This window comes from Sciurus vulgaris, assembly GCF_902686455.1.
Source record: "Sciurus vulgaris genome assembly, chromosome: 7".
NCBI classification, from domain to species: Eukaryota; Metazoa; Chordata; class Mammalia; order Rodentia; family Sciuridae; genus Sciurus; species Sciurus vulgaris.
The window spans coordinates 83,077,923-83,102,874 of NC_136467.1; the positions used below are offsets into that span (position 1 = coordinate 83,077,923).

General features: G+C 38.0%; 1 protein-coding gene across 1 annotated transcript in view; it reads right to left on the reverse strand.

Moving 5' to 3' along the window:
* The window catches only part of SH3BGRL2 (SH3 domain binding glutamate rich protein like 2), a 68,725-nt gene that overhangs the window by 19,314 nt on the left and 24,459 nt on the right, over positions 1–24,952 (reverse strand). The window contains exon 2 of the mRNA XM_079146340.1: positions 7,062–7,247. Coding sequence (XP_079002466.1) covers positions 7,062–7,247 — 186 coding nt within the window. The remainder of the gene's footprint in view (positions 1–7,061; positions 7,248–24,952) is intronic.

Here is a 24,952-nt window from a genome sequence, read left to right on the forward strand (position 1 = left end):
ATTTTTCCTCCTCTGAAATTGTCGGGTCTTTTTGGTCACGGTGGTGAAAAAGCTGACTAAAACAGTGTATTTCTGGTGACTGTATGCTTTGAAATACTACTTTTAATCAAGTTTCATAAAAATGCAGAATTTTTTTTTTTAAAGCTATGTTGTTAGAGAATACTTCATTGTTGTTTTGGAGGGAAGGAGCATATGTCAGTATTAGAATATCTCCAGAGCTGGATTGCTGTGGGGGGAACACCTTACACTGTTCTTTTTTCTTGGTTCCCAGGCACACACAGCCACCTTGGCACAAAAGCCCTATGGGTGTAGAAAACCTAAATTCATCGTTACATATTCCTCTCCTTCTCTGCCATAGGCATATACTTAACTTCCCTAAACCCAGAGACCTCTTGGGACCTGACTCCCAACAATTGGTTTCACAGTGTGTCAGGCAATCTGGAGACAGTGTCCCTCAAAAGAGGAGCAGATCCTTTTCTAGATTGTGGATCTTCAGACTGATAATTCTGCCATTTTTATTTCATTTCCCGAAAGTCAGGGTTGGCTCGTGAAAAGTTGTTAAACAACATGCTAAACGTAAAATATCAACTGACTCTCTAAACTTGCCCTACTCAAGCATCACAAGAAGACTTCATTGGATTTATAGTGGCTTTCTGATTTTGGTAGTCCACCCAAGAAAGGAGTTTGAAAATTGTACTATTGTCAGCCCATGTCCTGCCTGAAATACCATGATTGTTTATGAAAACTGTTTTTAATAAAACTGGATGCAGTTTGGCTTGTGAGAAAAAAAGCTACAGGACACAAAATAAACTAAAAAAAAAGAAAAATCAGTTGGGTTTCTATACACTAATAATGAACAACTAGAAAAGGAAAATTTTAAAAGTTACTTATAATAACAAAAAGATTGATGAAAGATTTATACACTAAAAACTATAAAACACACTAAAAGAAATTAAAGAAGACATAATAAATGGATACTCATTTTTATAAACTAAACTTAATAATGCTTTTGGGTTTTTCGTTTGTTTGCATTTGAGATGGCATCTCACTATGTTGCCCAGGTTGGTTTCAAACTCATGGGCTCAAGAGATCCTCTCACCTCAGCCTCCGAAATAGCTATGAACATAGCCATGTCCCATCACATCCAATGAAACATTCAATACTGTTAAAATGTCAACATCACCCATAGCAATCTCCTGATTCAATGTAATCACTATTAAAATCCCAAGGGCATTTATTTGCAGAAATCAAACAAAGTCCTGAAATTCTTATAGAAGGTCAAGGAACTCCAAATAGCCAAAACATTTTGAAAAAGTACAAAGTAGAAGAGCTCATACTTCTGGATATTGAAATACATTACAATGCTATAAGTAATCAAAGTAGTGTGACACTGACAAAAAGACAAAGATATAAACTAATAGTATAGAATAGTGGGGCCCAAAATAAACCTTTGTGTATATGGTCAAATGATAGACAAGCATGTCAAGACCACTCAATGGGAAAAGTAAAAGTATCTTAAATAATAATGGAAAAGTGAATATTCACACACAAAAGAATGAAGCTGGACTTCAATTTTACACTAAATTTAAAATGTGTTAAAGACCTAAACCTATGACCTGAAACTTCAAAACTTTTAGAAGACCGCACATGGGAAAAGCTTCATGACATTGGATATGGCATATGATACCAAAAGTACAGGCAACAAAAACAAAAATAGATAAATGGAAAAATATAAGACTTGAAAACACTTTTGTTCATCAAAGGACATAGTCCACAAAGTAAAAAACACAAGTTCTGGAATAAAAGAAAGTATTTGCAAGTCAGATAACTAAAAAGGGATTACTATCTGACAAGAATATAAAAGAATTTCTATAACTCAGCAACAAAAAAGTCAAATAACTTGACTAAAATAAGGAAACAGGACTTGAACATTTTCCCAAAGATAAAATACAAATGACTAACAAACATATTAAAAAGATATTCAATATCACTAATCATCAGAGATATGCAAATCAAAACCACAATGAAACTTTACTCCCACAAGAATGACTACCATTAGAACTAAACAAAACAAAGCAGAAAATAATAGGTGTGAGTGAGGACGGAGAAGCTGGAACTTCAGTGCACTGCTGATAGGACTATAAAATGACGCAAGAGCTATGGAAAATGGTTTGGCTGTTTTTAATGAAATTAAAAGTAGAACTTACCATATGATCTAGCAACCCTGCTCCTAGGTATAGATCAAAAGGAATTTAAAATTTGTAAACCCATGTTCATAGCAGCACTATTCATAACTGCCAGGAGATGGAAGCAACCCAAATGTCTGCTGATGGATAAATGGATAAACAAAATATGGTGTGTACCCAAAATGAAACAGTATGCAGCCTTAAAAGGAAGTAAGTCTTGTCACAAGTTATGACATGGATGAACCTTAAGAATATTATACTAAGTAAAAAGAAGCCAGTCAGGAAGGGACAAACACTGTGTGCAATTCAACTTATATGAGGTATCTAGAGTAGTCAAATTCTTAGAAATAGGAAGAATGATGATGGCCAGCGGCTGGGAAGGAAGCAGAGGGGAGTTATTTAATGGACATAGAGTTTCAATTATGCAAGATAAAAAGTTCTAGGGGTTTGTTTTATACCAGTGTAAATCAATTTAATACTACTGAACTATACACTTAAAATGGCTAAGATGGTAAATTTTATGATACATTTTTTACCACAATAAAGATTTCAAATAATAAAATAAGAAAAACATATTTAAAAATCCAAAAAATAAAATAAAAATTAATTTAAAAAAATCCAAATCATCTGCTTGCTAAACAGAAAGAAAAGGAATAAAAGGAGAGTAAATATTTTCCCTTTGGATATATGATTTCATTTCTAGTACACTCCACACATGCCAGTTCTACAGAAAGAACAAAGAATTAAAACCTTGAACATGAGGACCCCAGCTTTCTAAAATCCAAATCAGACATTAAAACTCATCAGAAAAGTCTAGCTGTTGGGATGTTTCCTTTTAGAACCCATCAGCCAGATTTGCAGAGAAGAATCCTGCTCACAGCAGAACACTCCAGGGAATCAGCAAGAATAACATGGCTGTGCCACACACAATACCTTTATTTTATTTGTTTATTTATATGTGGTGCTGAGGATCCAATCCAGGGCCTCCCGCGTGCTAGACAAGCGCTCCACCACTGAGCCATACCCCAGTCCCCAGTTCTGGTTCTTGAATGCAAACTAGAAAGGTCACTGGCAACTTTAGGGGAAAGGAATTTATGGAGGTATAGTGGGGAACTGACAGAATCCACTTAAAGCTGGGGAACCAGTTTAGAAAACAGGAAGAATTTCATTGTCTGAGCAGTCAAGAACACACCCAGTTTCTGCTGTGTAAAGACACCTGACACAGCTACGGCCTGGCCCATCACCCCGGACACTCACTGCCACAGACTCCAACTGAACTTGTTTCTTCATCATCCTCTGATTGTTCAAAATCTGGGTGAGAGGAACTGATAGTCAAGCCAGGGAATTCCAAACAATTCAAATTCCTCCCAACAGGCGGGATATTCTAATGCTAAATTTGAGAGAGAAGGCCACTGATCACATTGGTTACACTTACTCCATGTCCCACATGCTTAGTTCATTCAGTTGGAAATATGGTAATACATCTGTAGCCAATTCAGGGTTTAGAAGAATGGGCAGGCTCTCTGTCACTTGGAATGTGATAAGTTTCTACAGGTTAACCAAAAAGATGAGACCACTCATAAAATCATCCTTGGGTAAAGCAAGGTACCCAGGAGCAGGTGGATGAATGAGGTCTAGAGTTGGTTGCCCTCTAATGCTTTTGTCAGGGTCATATTTACTTGATGCGGATAAAAGCAGACATTGTCTTCAACACACCTGCCAGAACAGACTATAATGACAGGACATATACTCGCAGCTGCTGTCTTCACTACCTGGGAGCAAAACTGCTGGAGCACAGAAGATGCCATTTATCCAGCAGTTTAATCAATAGATAGCCTTTTGCCTGCTCCCAGACGGTCTACCTAAAATGACCTCCACGGACTCCACAGGGCAAGATCAAAGAGATTCAGAAGTCGTAAACAAGTAAAAATAGGGGGAATGAAGCTAACTACTTCACAACATTACACCCTTTCATTCATTCAATACATTTCCCTGTTCAAGGGGCTTTGAAGGCTTTTACGCTTTCAGCAAGGACGTCTCAACTGCCTTTCTTTCAAACAATCAACATAACGAGGGATTTTAAAAATAGAAATTTCATTTTTTGGATAAAACTGGAGACATCTACTGCCCTGATCCATGACATACGTGGGTAGTGGGTGGACAGAGGGTGAGGGGATGTTAGAGAACAGAAGATGGTGAAACCTCAGAGTCTGCAGAGGCAACCCAACAAGAAGCGAGCTGCAGGGTCCCAGTCAAGCTCAGGAATTGGAGGCACCAGCTACTGGGAGGGTAAAGTAAAGGGGCAAAGGCAGAAAATAGAATGACTATTTGAAAGTCTATACGGGCAGCAGTTGGACTCCAAGGACTCCTTAATTTCTTAGAAGAAGCAAGAAGGGACTAGAATAACAGATATGCCTTCAGGGAAGTCAAACACTTAAAAACACAGGTACTGAAGAGAGTGGGTGGAAACAGGGATATGAAGAGATATGACAGAGGGCCACCCTCCAGTTCCTCACCTGACAGGTCCACCACTCCAATAGCCAGGATGTTATTCCCAAAGCAAGAGACTGAGAAAAGCATTAGAGGGCAACTAACTCTCGGCCTCATCCATCCACCTGCTCCTGCATACCTGGCTTTACTCAGGGATGGTTTATGCACTGTCTCATCTGGTTGGTTAATCTGCAGAAACCTGTCACGCTGCAAGCAACAGGCCATCATCTGAAAAAAGTCCTACAGATACTACTATCAGTACCTGCAACGAGCATGCTAACAGGATACACATCATCCAGACATCTAAGACAAGCTCACCACCCTTGACACACGCATGGCATGCAAGGCCCTGGGCCCAATCACCAATACCCTCATCCCCAATAAAAACTGAAACCCCAAAAAAAGAAATCAGTGGAAACAGAGACAACACTAGTAAAAGAATAATATGCCGAAGACATTATAGTTAATATCTTCATTGAATTAAGAGCTTGCATTCACATCATAAAAACATAACATTATTAAAAAGGAAAAATCCTAGAGCAAGAAAGGGGGAGAAATAACATAAAAATTAAATGAAAGAATTAAGAGTTAAAGAAATATCCCAGAAAGAACAAAAAATCAAAGAGGGAAGTAATGGGGGGAAAAAAAGATTTAGAAATTAGAAAACTGATGTGAAAAATCTAATGCCCAAATTAAACAGCACTCAAGACAAAGGCAACAGGGAAAAAGCAGTGAGAACTGTTTCAGAGAAAACAATATAAGAACAAATATAATCATACCATTTCTTAGATTATGAAGGCACACTCACCACAATGAATGCAAAATAGTTTATATGACAGTAATTTACCAAAAAATCTAGAATACGAATGTGAATAAGAGACCTTAAAATTTTACATGGAAGAAACTGACACAAACACAGAAAAGATCAAGGAAAATAGCATTAGACATTTCACTTGCAGTTCTGGAAATCAGATGATAATGAAGCAATGGTATTCAAATTCTTTCAACTTAGAATCCTATACCCAGAAAGCAGCCCCACACTACAAAAGCCACAATGGCATTTTCACACCTGCAAAGTCCTAGCTTGGGAAAGAAAACTGCTGGATTTTTGCTTTAAGCTTTCTAGCACTATTTAATTTTTAGCTTTATTTTCAACTGTTTAGCTTACAAACATTTTCGGCTATTATCTCATTTTGATCTACATGCTCAGTAGTAACTCTATCTTCTGTAGTTATGCATAGTACACACCTTGGTTATAATACACTTCCCTCAGTAAAGTATGAGATCATGATATTAAAAACCCCACAAAATAATCACCTTTATTTTTATATCGTAATATATTTAAGAAGTGCCTTAGAAACAGTGACAAAATATCCTGGGAAATGAGACAAATACTATTATCCTTTGTTTAAAGATGAGAAATTGAGGCTTAAAGAGATACATAAATTTCCAGAGGTATCTCGACTAACGAAGGCAGTACCAGGACTCAGTTATGCCTTGTCTGTGTTTAGGATTCTCCTCACAAGTCTACAGGTAAGAAAGCTGTGAAGCCTATTCATGGCTGTACTTTCCAACTCTTATTCTCTTATATGCCCTGGGGAAAGGCAACTGCTTCCTCTGAAGCCACTAAAAACACACTATTATCCCTTACCCAACCCTAAAGACAACCCAGCTCTTTACTGCCTCAAGTGCCTCAGCACTGTAGCTCCTTCTCCAGGCCATTGTTGAAAGAACTGTGGTCCCAAAATACTGACTCTGTACTTAGAGTTACAGCAAATGGCAAATCTTAACCTACTCATTAGAAAGAAAACTCTTTTTTTTTTTCTTAACTGAAGGAATAAGAAGGTAGGTAGATAATTAGAAAAAAATTATCTTCACCTTCTTAAATAGTACATAAAGCAGAAAGACACCTAATAGATTTAGATGCTCATAGTGATCCCTCTTGGTTCATAATCATAAAATATGGAACTCTGGTTTATAATCAGTTTTTAGTAGTTATTTAAGCCACACAGGGATAAAGATTCAAGAATAATTCCCTCTTCTACTCTGCCCCACCAACTGTATTAATTGAAAGATAAGTTTCATTTAGAACATAACAAATACATAGTGTCCCTCCTATCCCCTCTTTCAAAGCAGAGAGAAACAGGAAAACCAATAGACACACATGGATTCACACTCACATACCACACAACCAGTCACGTGCACACACTAACTGTGACGCTGGATTCGAATGCCCTCCAACTTTACCTCTGTTGGACTTGTGACCTTGAGACAGGCCCTGAGTGAAGGGGTCACAGTCTTCACTGTAAAAAAACTCAACTGCACTCTAGCTGACATGCTATGAGTAAGAAAAGAAAATAGTGTAGTAACAATCCAGCCACTTACTCCACAGTATCGGTCGCCATTAAATATTTGAGGTGGCAGTGGGTTGCCCTGAGCAGGCTTCTTCTCTGGGGGGATGTTTTTGTACATCCATTGCCTCTGTTCTTCTGACATCGTGATATCCACCTCCTCAAACTCTATCTTGTTGGCTTCCAGAAATCTGACCACATCCTGCTGCTTCTTCTTTATCTAGAGAGAAGACAAACAAAAAAGGAGAAATGCTCATCTGAAACAATAAATAAGTTTCCAAACTGAACTAGATTCAGTTTCTCATTGTCAGAGGTAACTGATGCAAAAGAGAAGTAGTTGACAAAAGTGTCCTGCACTGTTGGCACTTTGGACATCCAGTGCTGGACTAAGCAAGTCCTAACACAGAGACTCCTCCACCTGGTCTTCCCAGAACGCTGAGGCTCCACTCAGATTGCCTGGAACAGACTCGAGGGGCAAGAGCCACAGTTCTCCATGGACCACAATCATCCCCATCCCACCCCCAACCCACAAGAAGTTGACATTTATAGTCACAAAAGCTCCCTTTGCCCAACCATTTGAAAACCATGGGCATTGTACCTGAGAAGCTGAGATTTCATTAATTCATGAGAGCAGCAGCATTTTATTCCCCTCAGCAGCTTCTTTCAGATATTCCACAGCTATAACCACTGACATGAAAGAATTCTTTCATCAATTCACGAGAGAAAAATGTTCTCCACTTCTAAGGTGAGAGTAAACATGAGAACCATCTTCCTGTGAACAGTTCTTAACCCTCTCATTCCTCTGATCCTTCTCCTTTCCTTCTTCAGTCACTAGGGGTCAGGTGCACTCCTGAGGAGCTGTGGACACATCTGCAGGTATGCCAAATGTTAATCCACCTTCTAAATCTAAGGGTCTATATTAACTAATATAGATGGGATGACAATATTCAATGTCTTAAACCAGCATGTAAAATGTAAGACAAGCTTGCCTTTTCTAAGTGATTATGGGGAATCTGCATGAAAAACAAACTTAAGGGTGAAGGAAATTTTACAATAACCCAGGCAAAGAATCATTTTGAGAGATCAAGCAGTCAGAAAGACCTCTCATCCAAGGAAATAAAAAGCTTAGAAAATAAACTCTTACCAACAATTATCTCCATTCCACCCAAATGCCCCTAAAAATGTTATATGCTATGAGCAAGGAACATGTGTTCACTGGGATGAAGTTCATGAATGACTAACATGATTGTGTGGTTAGTATGGACACAAATAAAATGCTGGAAAAATAGATCAACTTCAAGTTCAGTGATATTGTAAGATGAGAGAATAACGTCATGTTTATAAATACAAATTGATAAAAGCATTATCTGAATTTCTTGAATATAGACTTTTCTCATTTCTGAAAAAGCTAACTTTCCCCCTCACTGATAGAGTTTTGGAAATGTGGTTATATTATTTTGAAACTTCAACACCTAAAAGCATCATTCATTCCTACCTAATTTCCCCTTAAAAGTCTAGTAGGTAGATTTTATTGTTCCTGTTATATAGATGAGGAAACTGAAGTTGAAAGTGGTTATTTATTTTAATCAACAGTAGAATATGTTCTCATGAAAACAATCATGTCATTTTCCTGCTTAAAATACCAATATCTTTGGGTACATAAATTCTGTGTTAACCCATCAGTGTTTCATCACTGGGACTAAAGCACCCAACAAAAACAACTTGGAAGAGAAAAGACTTATTTTGGCTCACAATTTCAGTTATTTCACTCCATAGTTGACTGGCTTCATTTCTTTGGGCCTGAGGTGAGGCAGAATATCATGGCAGAAGGGCATGGCAAAGGAAAGCTACTCAGATCATGGAGCCAGGAAGCAGACAGAAAGAGGGAGGAACCAGAGACAAGATACAGTTCCAAGTGCATCCCCACCATGACTTACTTCTTCCAACCATGTCCCCCCTGCCTGTAGGTTTCATCACAGTCCATTCGGTTATCAAGGGATTAATCCACTGATGAGGTCAGAGCCCTCATGATCCAATCACTTCTCCAAAGCCCACCCCCGAATGCAGTTGCATTGGGGACCAGGCCTTCAACACGCAGCTTTCAGGAGACATTCCAGATCCAAACCATAACAATTCCTCCTTAGCATATTATGATATCTGATATCCTTCATGATATAGTTTGATTATAAAAGCAACTTATTTGCATTTGTAAAAGTCAGGAAAACATACAACAGTGACCTATAATGCTACTACTAGGCAACCATTGTCAAAATTCAGAGGAATGAACTTCAACTTTCTGCCCCTGAGAACTCTAAGATACATAATAAAACCTTGGTTTTCCAAATAAAGTATTTATATGTATGTATGTATGTATGTATGTGTATATATATATATACAAGTACACACACACACACACACACACACACACATTTATCTCATTGCCTTTACCCCAAACTGTGGCTACTTTAAAACTCATATTGCTCATTACTAGGACACACAGCAAAGACAACACAGCTTCTTTGCTTTCCCACCCCCATCCTACATACGCTGATACACATTTGGCACACACCACACACGCTGATTGCTGCAATCCCTATGACAACTGGTCTTTCCTTTCGTAGGATCACACTTGATAGAATGGACTGTGTCTTGCCCCTTTCATTTAACAATGCATCATAAATACTGTCTCCAGACTTTTGACATTTTTCAAAAGCATGAATTTCAGTATCTGCCTGAAAATTCCACCATGTACATATACAGCTAACTACTACTCTGTTATTGGATAGTTAGTATAGTTGTAACTTATATAGTGGACGTCTTAGTCTATTCGAGTTGTTTTAAGGAAATACCAGACTGTATGGTACACAAATTTATTCTTCACAGTTCTGAAGGCCTAGAGGTCCAAGATCAAGGTGCTCCAGAATTGGAGTCTGGTGAGGGCCCATTTCCTGATTCTCAGATGGAACCTTCCTGCCATGTCCTCACATAGTGAAAAGGACAAGTTGGTTTTCTGAAGTCTAATCCCTGTCCAGCAGTGCACCTCCTAATGTAATCACATTGGAGCTTAGGTTTCAACATATGAATTCTGGGGGGACACAAACAGACCATAGCAACATCTTTATAAATTTGACTCTCTCAACACTAGTTAAGGTCAAAGCCTATGCAAGAAACACAGGTGTCCAAGAACAGACATTTTTCAGGTTCCTAACAACCCCATGCAGGTCTCTGAACAAGGCCACATCAATTTACACCTCCATTAGTGATGTCTAAAAGTGTCCATGTCTCAACACCTCTCCCTTCTTGTGGTCAGTATCTTAAAACTGTATGTGAAAATTAATCCTAGAATATTAAAATTAAAATACACCCTTAACACTAACATGTTCAGAAAGAAGCACACTTCCCTACTAACAATAGTGATGACTGACAAGAGTGCTACAAATAGTAAAATGTATGTAATAATGTCTCTATTTTAAAAGAGGGAAGCAGGAGAGACATGCCTGGGTTTTTATTTCAAAGACATTATTTTAATACAATGCTGCTTAAAAAGAAAAAGGGAGAAGCTCTGTATGTATTTGTTAACACTGTTAGGAAAAGATCTGCAAGATGTATCAGTAGGTAAAAAAAGAAAATGGGGAGAGCTGTCTGTAGATTAGACTCACTGTACAGAAAAAACTGGAAATACATTTATAATTGCTTATATTTACATTTTTAAAAAGTCTTGTTAATGAATAGGGACAGAGAAATAGGAACTGGCAAGAGGAGGAGACAAAATGGGAGCAAGAGTTTTATTTAAAATTTTTTGACATTATAAAATGTGCTAATATTCAAAAGATTTAATAGAAGTAATGTATCCTGAAAGGCAGAGACAGACATATGGGCCACCAGTATCCTAGCTCCATGTGAAGAACAGCCAGGAGGGGAGTGGTCCATGGCCCAGAGATGCTGTGTTTCCTATAAACCAAGTGCTCAGGTTGTAATATGAGGCACAACCTGAAGCCTTTTGTTAGCCACTGGTCTCCATGATTCCTTATACTTATATGAAAAACCTAATTGAGTAAAACGAAGAAATGGAAGAAAAAAGAAAAAAAGTAGCACCATAGAAGGTAGCTAATACTATAGCAAATCACCCACTACACAAATTGGGAGAAATTTAACCTAGAGAAGGAAGTTTCCTAGTGGATGTTTGTGACCTTAGCATCAGGAAGGAATATGAGTCACACCATCACGAGTTGTTTTTAAGATCTGCGGAGGTGACTGTGGCCTAGAACATTGGGGCCCAGGCTTTCCAGGCAGAGACAGTTTACAGCTCATGGCCTGCAGGGTGGGCCCCAGGTAACAGAAAGGTTTCCCACACAGCAACAGGAAGCCACCAGGGGCACCTCATGTGCTGGGCATGATCCCAGAGTCCAAACAACAATACCATGCACAATCACTTCCTTCACACAGTGAGTTCTATTCTCTCCACATTTCAGCTTTTCTTGAAATGTAATGCATCTTACAATCAATATTTTAAAAATCTGTTGAGCAAATGAAGGAGGAGTAAATTGTGGGACAACAGTCTCTGATTCATCTGTGTCAACTTATCCATGGGTGGAAGGTACCTGTAACTCCCGTGTTTGTTTTCATTTAAATACACTTATTAGCCAAAGCAGACAACTGCTATTTACCCAGAAACCAATTTCCTTTTCTTAATAAAAGAAGTCTCTTTTGTTTAGGAGAGCAATGAGCTCAGCTACAAAAACTTGTTTACTGGAATGCTTTGGTAGCTCAAGGTGATCACACGATAGTTCTGGCCAAAGAGACGTGAGGTAGATGGTCCTTGGGAAGGCTCCACTTCATGAATGAAAAGACAAAGTCCTGGGCTAGGACTGCAGCTCAGTAGCAGAGTGCATGTGAGGCACTGGGTTTGATCCTCTGCACCACATAAATAAATAAAATAAAGGTATTGTGTCCAATTACAACTAAAAAAACCAAACCATTAAAAAAAAGATATTGTGTTCATTAAAATATATATAAATAAATAAAAGACAAAGTCCCCTTTTGCCTTTACCTTTCTCTTTCAAATAAATGGAGAAAATCTGGAGTACATTTACAACTGTTTATGTTTATATTTTTTAAAATTCTTGAAGGTCATGAAAGAAATTCACAAAAAGGGTTAGGGAAATAGGAAAGGAAGACATGGTACCTGGAGGTACAGAAACCATTTCACAAGGTGAAAACGAACACCAAGGTTAAGCAGAAAGCAAGAGCCTGTGTCTGTGATGACATTTTACAGTTGCCAGCCCAGTCTCTTCTTGCACGGTCTACTCTAAACATTTCTGTATCAAACAAAACCCGAACCAAGTAAGCCACTCTTTATCCAATTTCTTACAGTTTGCACCCAAGTGCAATACCACCTGATAAAATTCTTAACTGCTGCTTCAAATGTCTTTAGAAATATTATCAGGAGGGTTTCTCAATAAAAGCTATTACCAAACAGTAGAACCTAGGAACAAAAGCTGCAAGACATAAATCAAGTATAAGTAAGTGAATATTTGGACAAACTGATGAATTTTTACTACTCTCTTCGTAAAACAACAACCAGGGTGTTGGACCTAAAACAAGAAGACATTTACAAAAGGATGAAAACTGCATTCACTTTACCATTTAAACATATGCCATAACATACCATACAGAGCAATTACAGGGAAGAGATACTGCCCAATCTCTCAGGTTGGATTGGAAGTAGGCAAAATATCACTGACTATTTTTGTATGGCCTGAGGCTAAAAATGACCTTTATATGTTTAGATGGTTGGGAGAAAATCAAAATAATATTTCATGACATATAAAAGTTATATGAAATGCAAATTTTCGTGCCAAAAATAAAGTGTTTATTAGTGCCATAAATAAAGCAACACTCATTCATTTACACGTTGTCTGCGGTTGCATTTGCTCTATAATGGCAGAGCTGAGGAGTTGCAACAGACAAATTGTGGTCCCCAAAGTCTAAACTAATTACTAAGTATCCTGTGCAGGAAAAGCTCATCTACCTGTTGGGTTGGATTTTAGATCTTCACTCTTAATTTACGGTTCAAAGTTCACTTTCTCAGTGAGCCATCCACTGCCCACCAGATTTTACATTTTAACCAGCCATGGCAGAACCCTCTCCACCCTGCCAATGCTTTTTCACCATAGCATTTAGCATGAACATACTCATTTGTCTGACCATCTCCCCCTACTAGAATATAAACTCCCTGAGGGCAAGGGTTTTGTCTGTTTTGTCTACTGCTGTATCACCAATGGCAACTGGCACATGACAATACACACTTGTTAATGAGTACACAAAATGTTCACAAGCGCTTGAAGGGCAGTAAGCCACTCTGTCAGTGCTCTTTTCCTTGGGTCTTAGACAGTCCTCTCTCTAACCACTCTGCTAATGTTTTATTACCTGTATTTATTAATATTTTATTTACTTATCCATCTCCCTTTTTTTCTTTCCCTCACATCTTCCTCCTTAATGCCACTTCTGTAAGAACAGGGACCAGCACACTCGGGTGGTCTTCAATAAATATTAACTGAATAGATGATTATCACTTCAGCAAGGAACATCAGAGATTTCTAGGTGAAATTAAAGAAAAGCTTTTCAAACTGACTTGGTAATTTAACTCAGGAACAAATGTAACTGAGGTTTAGCCTAACAGAAACATGGATCAAACATCAGTATTTCTCAGTTCTCAAGCTGCATGAATTTAAAAAATGAGTATCTAGGATTTTATATCTAACTGTAAATAACCAAAATAATTCAGAAGAATCTCTAGATCCTGAATGTTTACTTCTAAATTTGACGAGGTTTGAAGTTATAAGACTAAGTTTAAATTCTATTAGTTAATTTTTAAAATTGCAAGAACATAACATAGTGCTTCACTTAAATGATTTTAAATTGTTATTACATTTGCAAATTGATGGTAATTGAGAATTAAGCAAAAATGCTGGTATTTCCCTCATTCTGCCTCTAATTGCTATCATAGGACTCTTAACATCCTGAACCATTTCCCCCAAATATTTCCAAGAGCTCTGGAAGAAGATCCTCAGATGTGCTTCAAGCAGTCTTCTTGGCCATGTCACAGATAAATCTTTACCCTTTCAACTCTAGGATCCACTGAGGGCCCTAATGCCTCATCCAAGCCCTCGTGAATCACCGCCATAGGCCGTGGGAAGCTATCCAGGCTGTGCTGCAGATTTTGCTGACACGGCATGGACACTCAACGACCCGTGGAAATAAATCTTTGTGAAGACGATGGAGCTTTCACTGACAACCTCCTGGCCCCAAGAGTCCCTAGGGAGTAGATCAGAAGACAGGCTAAATAAATTACATTGCAATTGTCTCAGACTTACCCCCTACTCTGTGGCAATGACCTCTAAGTAAACTTGCATGCCTTTACTCCCTTTTGTAGGATTAGTACTTTCCCAGGAGGCTGCCAGTTAACTTATATAATTAGGCAGCCTTTGCAAATTCCTTCCAGAGACTTCCAGACATGTCTCATCATGTTTAAATTCCAAGTGTGCACAGCTGAGGACCTTCGTATACACTAGTAAATAAGGAGGCAAAATCAATTTGATAAGATGGGTTTATTTTTTTAATTGAGATTGAATATGAATACTGTGGGAAAACAAGTTTAATTATAGACAAATGAGACATAGATAGAGGACAAAGAGGATAAGGAAGGAAGGAAGGAAAAGAAAAGAGAGAGAACCCATGTACTTCAGAGATAAGATTGTTTTGGTTATAACCAGTGTTCTGTCATTTGGGTAGTCCTAATAGAGAAATTACTTAGCTTCTCTCCCAGCCTCAGTTTCTAAATCCATGAAATGAAACAAGTAGCTTTCTTTTTTCAATATGTCTAGTGGAGAATTAAATAAGAGCTAAGCAGTAACAGACACTTGCTCAACTGCTCATTTAAACATATTAGCCTTTTTCTCTTTGCCCTCGATGTGACCTTCTGTAAAAAGTATAAAACGATGTCTAAGTGCTTTCAAAGGCAACAGGTTTTTATTTCACCTACCTTCATACTTCAAATACACAGCTTCCTTTTTTATGATATAAGGTAGATATAAGGCTTTTTATGTATCTCATGATTAGGGCTTTTTATGTATTTCAAATGGAAAAAAGTCAAAAGGCAGAAAGAGGAAAGAGATGAGAAAGAGGAATGTTCTTAAAACTTGACAAAATTAGCAAAGGAGAGGCTGGACTGGCTAGGGGAGGGAGAAGGCTCCAAGACAACTCCTCCTTTCAACTAAAAAGGGAGGATGGGATAGTTCTTTTCCCTGTCAAAGACCCCAGGAACTTTTCAGCAATTGGGCAGATAACTCATAGATATGTGATTTCATGGAAAATTCTTTAAATAACATTTGACTCTTAGACTCACTGGGCATTACCTTGTCATAAAGGGATGCAGTATGACCTAGCTACACCACTCCTTGGTATCTACACTGAAGAATTAGTCATCTTATTACAGTGATACAAGCATACCAATGTTTACCCGTAGCACAATTCACAAGAGCATAGCCAAACTATGGAACCAGCCTAAGTGTCCAACAATGAATGAATGGATAAAGAAAATGTGGTATAAATATACAATGGCTGTTTATTCAACCATAAATAAAAATGAAATTATGGCACTTGCAGGAAAGTGGATGGAACTAGAGACCATCATGTTAAGCAAAATAATTCAAATGCAGGTTAAAGGTGGTGTATTTTCTCTCATATGTGGAAGCTACAGAGGAAAAAGGAAAACAGGTGGGGGTAATCTCATGAAAAACAAAGGGAGGTCAGTAGAGGAAAGGGATCAAGGGGTGGGGGGATGGGGAGTACTGGGGAGTGATACTGGCCAAATTATATTGTTAAATTGTGTGCATGTACAAATATGTAACAACAAATCCCACCAATATGTACAATTATAATGCACCAATTTTAAAAAAATGTGGGAAAAAAATAAAGCGGATACAAATGGCAGGAAGTACCATGGTAGACCCTGCACATATTACCCCAAAGCCATTCCATACCTCTCCTGTGAAAGCTAAAAAAAACAAAGTTCTAGTTTCCCCGTCGTTCTTCTGTTTGACACCACCACATGACACAGATCAGGCCAGTGAGGTGTGAGCCCTCCTGGGGCAGCAGATAGATTAAGATGCCCGGGCCTTTGGCCCTGTCCCTCCTGTTCTTCTTCATTGGAACCCAGGTGTGAGCCTAGAGATGGCGGAGGTCAGCCTTTCCCCCTTGAGGGAACAAGCAACAGGTAAAGGACAAGAGAATCCCAGTAATACAGGCCCTGAACAAAGTTTAGCCTCCAGACTTCCCAGGAGACACCATAATACCTCTGTTTAAGCTCAAGTTGGTCCGGTTCTATATTACCTGCAGGTAAACACTTTCTAATTGAGCCACTCACCGATGTTTCACTGTTGGGGAGGATAGCAGAATAAGCGTAGAACAAGCCCTAACAAGTCATCGGCTGTCAACATCCCAACAATGCTTAAAAATGAGATTACATGTGCCTCTAGTTTCTATTTCAGTTTATCTTACTAGAAAGAAAATGCCAGGTTATTAAGTCAAAGGTGACAAAGAGGCTGTCTTGCAAGAAATCGAAGCTTGGATTTCAGAGAATCAGAATGTCAGAAAGATGGGTTGTAAAACACAGGGCAATTTTTGAAAGAACCATTATTGTATGCTGCAAATTAAAACAATACAATTTTAATAATGCAAAGGCTATGTTTTTTCCATCTATGTGTCATTAGAACAGTTCTTAATACTTAGTAGACATATTTCTATTCAACAAATAAATATTAATGAGCTTGATTGAATAAATAATCTTAACGTGTTTTTCTTTTTAACCAGTCAACATTTTTGGTCCTATTTTCTTGAACAACTTGCACTGATTTCTTTTCTCCATGTTTATAATGCTAAATCATCGTTTTCATTTGAGAAGTTTTAACGTCAAAAAATCTCATCATCCTAAAGTATTTATTTTCCATACTCCCTTCCAGGTACTCAGCATTTACCTTACAGAGCTTCCGTAATAATACATGTGTTTGAGGTAAAGATGTTTCAGTTGCATTACAAACTTTTCTGTTTCTATAATCTTCATAGTTATCATAATCTATGCAAAAAAAAACTCTATTCAGTACTTAATACTACTATATTAAAACATTATGCTAACATTGGAAATTCATTGTTTTAAAGATTTTTTCTGTCATATAAAAAACAAGTTTTTCAAATTTGCTGGTTCTTTTCATGATAACAAACGGTTGTCAGAGTAGGCTACCTAGCAGTTATTAAGACACACACAGAAGCCAGGTGTGGTGGCACACATCTATAACCCCAGTGACGCAGGAGGCTAAGGGAGGAGGATAACAAGTTCAAGGACAGCATAGGCAACTCAGCAAGACTCTTGTCTCAAAAAGTGAAAAGAGCGGGGGATGTAGTTCAGTGGCAGAGCACCCCTGTGTTCAATCTCCAGCCCCTTTAAGAAATGTCTGATACTGCTATTTTGTTACTGAAAACAACACTATCAACTATAAAAACTGTCACTAAGAATACCTAGACAGATTTTTCTACTTTCCTGAAAGTCTTTCAAATGAAAGCTTTAATGAGTTTTTTAAATGTAAAAATGTACCGTCTTTCAAGTTGATTTTCTGGAATAACAGACGGATATTTGAGAATACAGTATCATTTTAAGTATCAAAATTTTAACAACCTTTGCATGACTAGAATGGAATCAGAAAATGATCACCATTGTTCTTTAATTCTAATGACATTCATCCTTCCTTCACATATACATGTTTTGTGGATTTTCTTTTTGAGCAATGACAACTGTTAAAAGCAAATCTTCAAATTATAATATTTATTATTAGCTCACATTGTTCTCACTAGTAAAAACTGGTGAGGGAAAAAAAGGAATATACTTAATCATTAAAAAAATAAAATTAAAGATAATGTTAACTGTATCTCATCATTTTAATTATTATTTTGTGAACATTTTATAATGTACATAGTTCATTAGAATAGTAATATATGCACAAAATTTATTTAAAAGTACAGTTTATAAATTACTATTATGTAAAACTTTAAAAACAGAAGAAAAAAACCTCACATTATATTTTCAAAAAGCATGGCTTGTGTCCCCATATTCTTTGCCTATAAACATTCTAGCACATCTATGATGAGAAAAAAATATCAAACTAAAAGTACTAGAAAATTAACTAGAATTTCAGTATAAATACAGAAGAATACTATGTAGAAGTATACTAAGTATACTATGTAGAGAAGTATACTTTAAATCCCCAGTACCGTTATAGACAGACAGATAGATACTATGACTGCTAATATATATGAGACATGGTAATAACCCACAAGCAGAAAGGACAAGAATGTAGTGCATACTGACACACTTGAATCGGGCAAAATGAAGACATAAACCCTCAAAAAATCCTTCAGAATCTGTTTTCCCTTCACACTGATACTTTTACGCTTGGTGATATCACATACTCCCACAACTTCAGCTGTCACCTCTATAAAGATATATCTAAAATTTGCATCTTGAAACTGACCTCTTTCACAAAGGCCAACACCACAGCTCCAATGCCTTTCTGAAAAATTTATGTTCAAAAGTCCCATCACCACCTCAATTTCATTGGTAAAAGAGAACACCAAAAACCCTTGTTGTCACACATCAACCCATCCATCTGCCTCTTCCTCCTCCCCCTTCTGTTTCTATTATCAATAACACCACCGCTTTGTTGGCCACTCAGCATGACAACAGAACTGCCTAAAAGTGCAAAACTTAACACTGCTACAAAAATAACCCTCACAAGATGAAAATTCTCACACACACACACACACACACACACACACACACACACACACCATGTCAATTTGGCAGCAGTAACACAGGAATGGTCTAGAGAAGGTAGGGAGGTTAGTGTGAATGGGACGGGCAAGATGCTGAGGTCTGTGAGGGACCTGGTCGATCTATGAACAGGTGGCCCTGTGGTCTGAAAATGATGTGGCCAGATCCTCATCTTTTAGCTTGCAGTTACATTCTAGTCATGAACCTTGCTAGTCCAAAACAGTCAGAAAGGATGCACCTTTGTCCCCTTGGGCAAGTTACTAATTCTACCAAAGCCTTGGTCTCCTCATCTGTAAAACATAGGTAGCAACTCAGTTCAGAGAGTGGCAATGACAACTAAATCGCAATAGGCTTGTAGAGTTCTCAGTGGAGTGCCCAGCATGTCAAACAAGAGTTCACCAGACATTACTTATTATGTTTATAGTTTTTATTCTAAGGTCATAAACCTCATGAACAATTCTGTTCTTCAGCAAGTGGAATCCATGCTACTCGCTGGTGACATCAGTACAATTCCATGGCCAATTGGCTTCTCCTCCATTCATCTATTGATTGACTCATTTGTTCACTCTACAAGTATATTCTAGCAAGCGCCTGGCACTGGTCAAGGCATGGGGTGGGCATACAACTGCCTCTGCTTTGTCCCAGTGCACCCCCAGAGAGCTATGAGTTACAACTGGGAATCAGTTTTCAAACACTGATAGTGCCTAAACTATAAAACCATATTTAAACAGAGGATCCACCCTCTGGGAGCATATGCTTTGGTAAGAATCAGTTTCCTTTTTAAATATGAGCACAGTGCTATCTAGCAGAACATGTTCTCTGAGATTTATACCTTCCACCCAGGCTTATGCTAACCAGTCAAACACCCATCCAACCCCAGCAGCAGGTTAAGGCAGAATGGAAGTGATCAGAACAGAAAAAAGGGGCTCCTCATGTGTAGCTCTAACCACCTTGTGGAAGACTCATCATTAGCAGAATAGAATTCAACTAGTCTGTTCACACTAGTCAAACTTAGGAACAAAAAGGCACTACTTATTCGTGTGTGTTCAAGAGACTGAACTTTTTAATTCTCTCATCTTTGATGCACATAGCAACTGAGAAAAGGAAATTCAAGTTAAAATGAGAGTAGAAGAGGGAGAACAAGAGACTTTGGCCAGGTAAAGAGGAATTAACAAATGTTCCCACTGTGGTCCCCTGGGGACTTGAAACATCTTTCCTGATCTGTTTTAAAACTGAAACTTTGGGGCTGGGGAGATAGCTCAGCTGGTAGATAGCTCAGCTTGCAAGCACAAGGCCCTGAGTTCTATCCCCAGTACCGCAAAAAAAAAAAAAAAAAAAAAACTGACACTTTGCATGAACTTAAACACCTTTTATTTTTAGTCAATACCCCATTCTGTTTTTCTTTCAGAATTACATATTAAACTCAAGAAGTTAACATGTAATTAGGGGCTGGGGCTGAGGCTCAGTGGTAGAGTGCTTGCCTAGCATGTGTGAGGCACTGGGTTCGATTCTCAGAACCACATATAAATAAATGAATAAAATAAAGGTCTAACAACATCTAAAACAATCTAAAAAAAATTAAAAAGAAACAAAAAAGAAGTTAATATGTAATTAAATCCAATCACTTCATTAGTTTCCTAACTGAAACTTGCATATGGTCTGCTATTATGAGTTGAAAGGAATATATTTGAATAGATCAAGGAGTTAACATTGCCCTGTTAGTGGCTGAATGCTTCCTCCTGTGACCCCTAATCCACTCATGATTTGAATATGGAATGTTCCCCAAAGACTCATGTGTTGAAGGTGTGGTTCCCAGCTGGTAGCACTATTGGGAGGTAGTAAAAACTTCAAGAGATGGGGCCTAGTTGGAGAAAGTAGGTCACTGGGAGCGTGCCTTAAAGGGTAAATCTTGTCCCTGGCCTCTCTTACCTCTCTCTGCTTTTGAACTGACACAATGTGGAGCAACTCTGTTCTGCTACACGTTCCTGGCTATCATTTTTTGCCGCACCACAGGCCCAGAGCAATGGGTAGGAGATCAGGAACTGAAATTTCTGAGACCATGAGCCCAAATAAATCTTTTCTCCTTTAAGATGATTTCCTCAGGTATTGTGTCACAGCAACAAAAAACTGACCATCACATCTATCATCGATGAAAATATCACCTGTATTTTCTGATTGGATAGTATTGTCAAAATACCTTAGTCAGTTCCTTTCACATTCCAGATTATACATTACTAAAGCAATAATTTCTCCTAATTCTTTGTGTAATTTAAAAATATTTAAGTAGAACAATACTAAACTAAGTTAAAATTTTAAAAGATCAACAGATCTATATAATCTATTACCTCAAACTAATATTTTTTTGAAATTTTTTCGAAATTATACTAAAATGTTTAATTCCATGTACTTAATCATGAAGACTAAAACCAGGGTCTTCCACAGCTCTCTCCTCCACAATTCCTCCACCACTAGCTACAACAGTCACATCCTCTTCCAGTTTCCTAATGACCTCTCATCATCTCCTTTCCTTCCTTCTTTGCTCTTTCCTTTAGCTGCCAAATCCTGGAAATTCCACTACTCCTGAGTTTACAGTCCCTATCTGGCTGCTATCTACACCTCTAAAAATCTATTGTCCTACCCACTTTCATCAAAAAGTACACAAGAGTGCTCTTCTTGAGCACATGTCGCTGCCTTTCAGAGTTCTATAATTTCTTACTGGTTCTTGCTTTAAGAAAAAAAGAAAAAAAAAAAGTTCCACAGCCTTCTGGTCCTACATTTCCAGGTCTCTCACCAGACACCCTGGACTCTATCTCACCTTCAGAATCCTGAAATCTTGACAGGTGCTGCTTTTCGAAGTGGCTGAAAACGCAAATCTCTTCTTCTTTCTCATCAAAACACTCCCATCTTTTCCCTCTGAATCATGCAAATGCACTTTGCTTGGAAAGACTTCTACACACAAACCTAGATCTAAACACTTTGATGACATCTTTATTTTCCACCTTCTCAGACATTTATATTCTTCATTTTGTACAGTTACTGCAGGCTGAGTGTGTGCATACACACTGATATTTACATTACATGAATCCAGAGGTGCTGTAGTGTGTCTTCTCAAGAGTATTTTCCACATGGTCCATGTTGAAATGCCATCTGATATATTTTCTCTGGGGCTGTCTAAAAGAACAGATTCTAGAGGGAGGAATGAGTGACCAAGATTTAAGTACATGACAGAAAATTCAGAAGACCTTAGTGATGATGTCACCACCCATTGATCTGCCCAACCTAGAAACCTGGATTTCACCTTGGTTCTCCCTGATGACACAAAAAACCCAACAAGTCATGGCTTTTCTGCACTTAAAACTTTCCCATCCATATTTCTCCATCTTTACTAAAAAAGCTAAAATGAATTGTTTTAAAAACATCAACCGGATGATTTCACAGCTCTGCTTTAAAACCTTTCAATAACTTCCCAGCATTCTTAATATGAGAGTAAACACCAAGGACCAGCAGTAATAAAACCACTCAGCTCTCCAGCTTCACATCACCCTTCTCCCAGCCACCTGGAAACGGTATCTCTTGACCAATAAGTAAATCTGGGTTCATCCGAAGGACTTATTCAAACAGATTACAGGACAGTATCCCCTAGAATTTCTGACTCAGTAAGATTAAGGTGGGACTCAAGAAGTTGCATTTTACATTTTTAAATAATGGAACATTATTTGGCCATGAAAATAAATGAAGTACTGAGACATGCTGCAACATGGATAAACCGAAAACATAATGCTAAGTGAAAAAAGCCAGCCCCAATGGACCACATCGTGTATGATTCCATCGAGACGATATGTCCAGATCAAGTAAATCTAGAGCACACTAGTGCCTGCTTAGGGCTAGAGAGAGGAGTGTGGAAAGACTCAGGTATGATGGCTAAGGGTGGTTTTGAGATTTCTTTGTAGGGTAACAAAAAAGTTCTAAAAAAATAGTTGAACATTACAGAGTAATGTTCTAAACTCTAAATGTCCTGAAAGTCAATGAATTGTATACTTTAAAGGGGTGAAGTGTATGGTATGTTCATTGTATCTCAATACGGCTGTTTTTTAAAGTCCATAATTTGCATTTCTTATAAGTTCCCAGGTAATTCATAGATTAAAGGGCTACGGCTCTAAAACACTACCCAGGTCTCCCCTCAATTATTCCATTCTTTCTGCATCAGACATAAAATGATCAACAATCTATGAAATCTCTTCCCCCTCCATTCACCCTCACCTAGCTAACTCAATCTGCTTTCTTATGGCCTCAGTCTTACCAGCCCTTCTCAAGTAAATCTTTCCTGACAAAAGCACCCAGGTTAGGTAAGGTCTTCCTTTGTACACATTTTCACTGTGCTCTTAATTCTTTCTTGTACCACTAATTACACTTTTAATGAATTAAGTAATATGGTTCATTAAATTTTATCTCTTCTACTACAATGTGAACTAGGTTAGATAGAAGGAATGTCTGCCCTCTTTTCAGATGAATCACAAGGGCAAGCCACGACAGAATCTCAGTAGATCCCAGCACCAAAAATGAATGGAAGTAAAGGTGAACTTTAACACCATGACCCTTAAACCACAATAGACATACTGTTAAACAAAACCCCACACAAATTCCATCCACTTATTCACTGTAAAGAACTGGGGAATTCACTTGATTTTTAATAAAAATATATCACTGTGTGCTCATACCACACCAAGTATTCTTACTTTTCCATTTCAAAAGGTAAGTTGTTTTCCACTGAGTACACTCACTTTTCACAAAGTGAATAAAACACAAATTTTGACCCACAGAACTTCATATCAACCATGTTAAAAATAAGTAGCAATTGAAATTTTTTTTTAATTTTGAAGATCAGTGAAAACATTATTTCTTCTTTCATACACTGTGTTTAAGTTTAAACGAGATCCTGCCACTCCTCCCACTAAGAGAGTCTATTTCTCCACCCCTAGAGTCTGAAATGTCATGTGACTTTCTTTCCTCAATGGGGTATTCCCAAGTCTGATGTAAGCAGTGTCCTGTAAACCACTTAGGGCTTGCACTATTGCTGCAATAAGGACTGTGACACTACCACCAAGTGAAGAAGCCTGAACTAGCCCACTGGACTATAAAGCATACATGGCTCAGTCACCCCTGTCATCCTGGCCAACAGTCAGACCCCCCTCCTCAACTTGCAGCTGCTACCCCTGGCATGCTTTCCAAATCTTTGTTGATTCCATGTCTATTCTTTCTTAAGTTCTACTCATTTGCTCTTTTGCATATGCCATCTCTATGATACCACTTTCTTGATAGGACCCAAATAATATACCATTCCTGTTTATTCTATATTGGTGAATATCTTGAAATTTCATTTACATATCATTTGATTGGCCTAAAAACCCTCCTAAAAACCTTATTCTGACTATAGAATAAAGTTCTCACTCTGAGCCTGGCACTTGAGGCTTATCACAGCACAGTTCCAACTGATTTATCCATCTAATGTCCTCCCACTTCTCCCTTCCCTATACCTACTTCCTCATTACAGTGACTGTGCCCTGGAAATCTTCATTGGTTTTCTCCATTCACCTTGCCTCAAATGCCTCTTGCCTTCTTAAGTCCTACTCACCCTATAACACCCAACTTAGAGCCTACCTCTCACATAATACCACCCCAGTCCAGAATATTCTTCACTTCCTCTCAACTACCAAAGAACATGCTACCTATATTCATTCTATTACTGTCTAAGAGTTACTGGGTCTTATATAGATGAGTAATTTTAAATTCTGGACAGGAGGTAATATGTGCTATGTCTCTTTAATTTTAAGGTAATTTGCACAGTACCTCTGTAGATGATGAAGTTGCAGAAACAGTGGATATGAAGTTGCCAATGCCTAGACCATGGTTCTGAAATCATTCATTCATCCCACAGCTATTTAATGACCTAACAACCTATTATGTGACAAGATAATACAACAGATGCAGAGAGGTTAGTAATGTACCACAAACAATTCAGTATGTAAGTGGTAGCTGTCAAA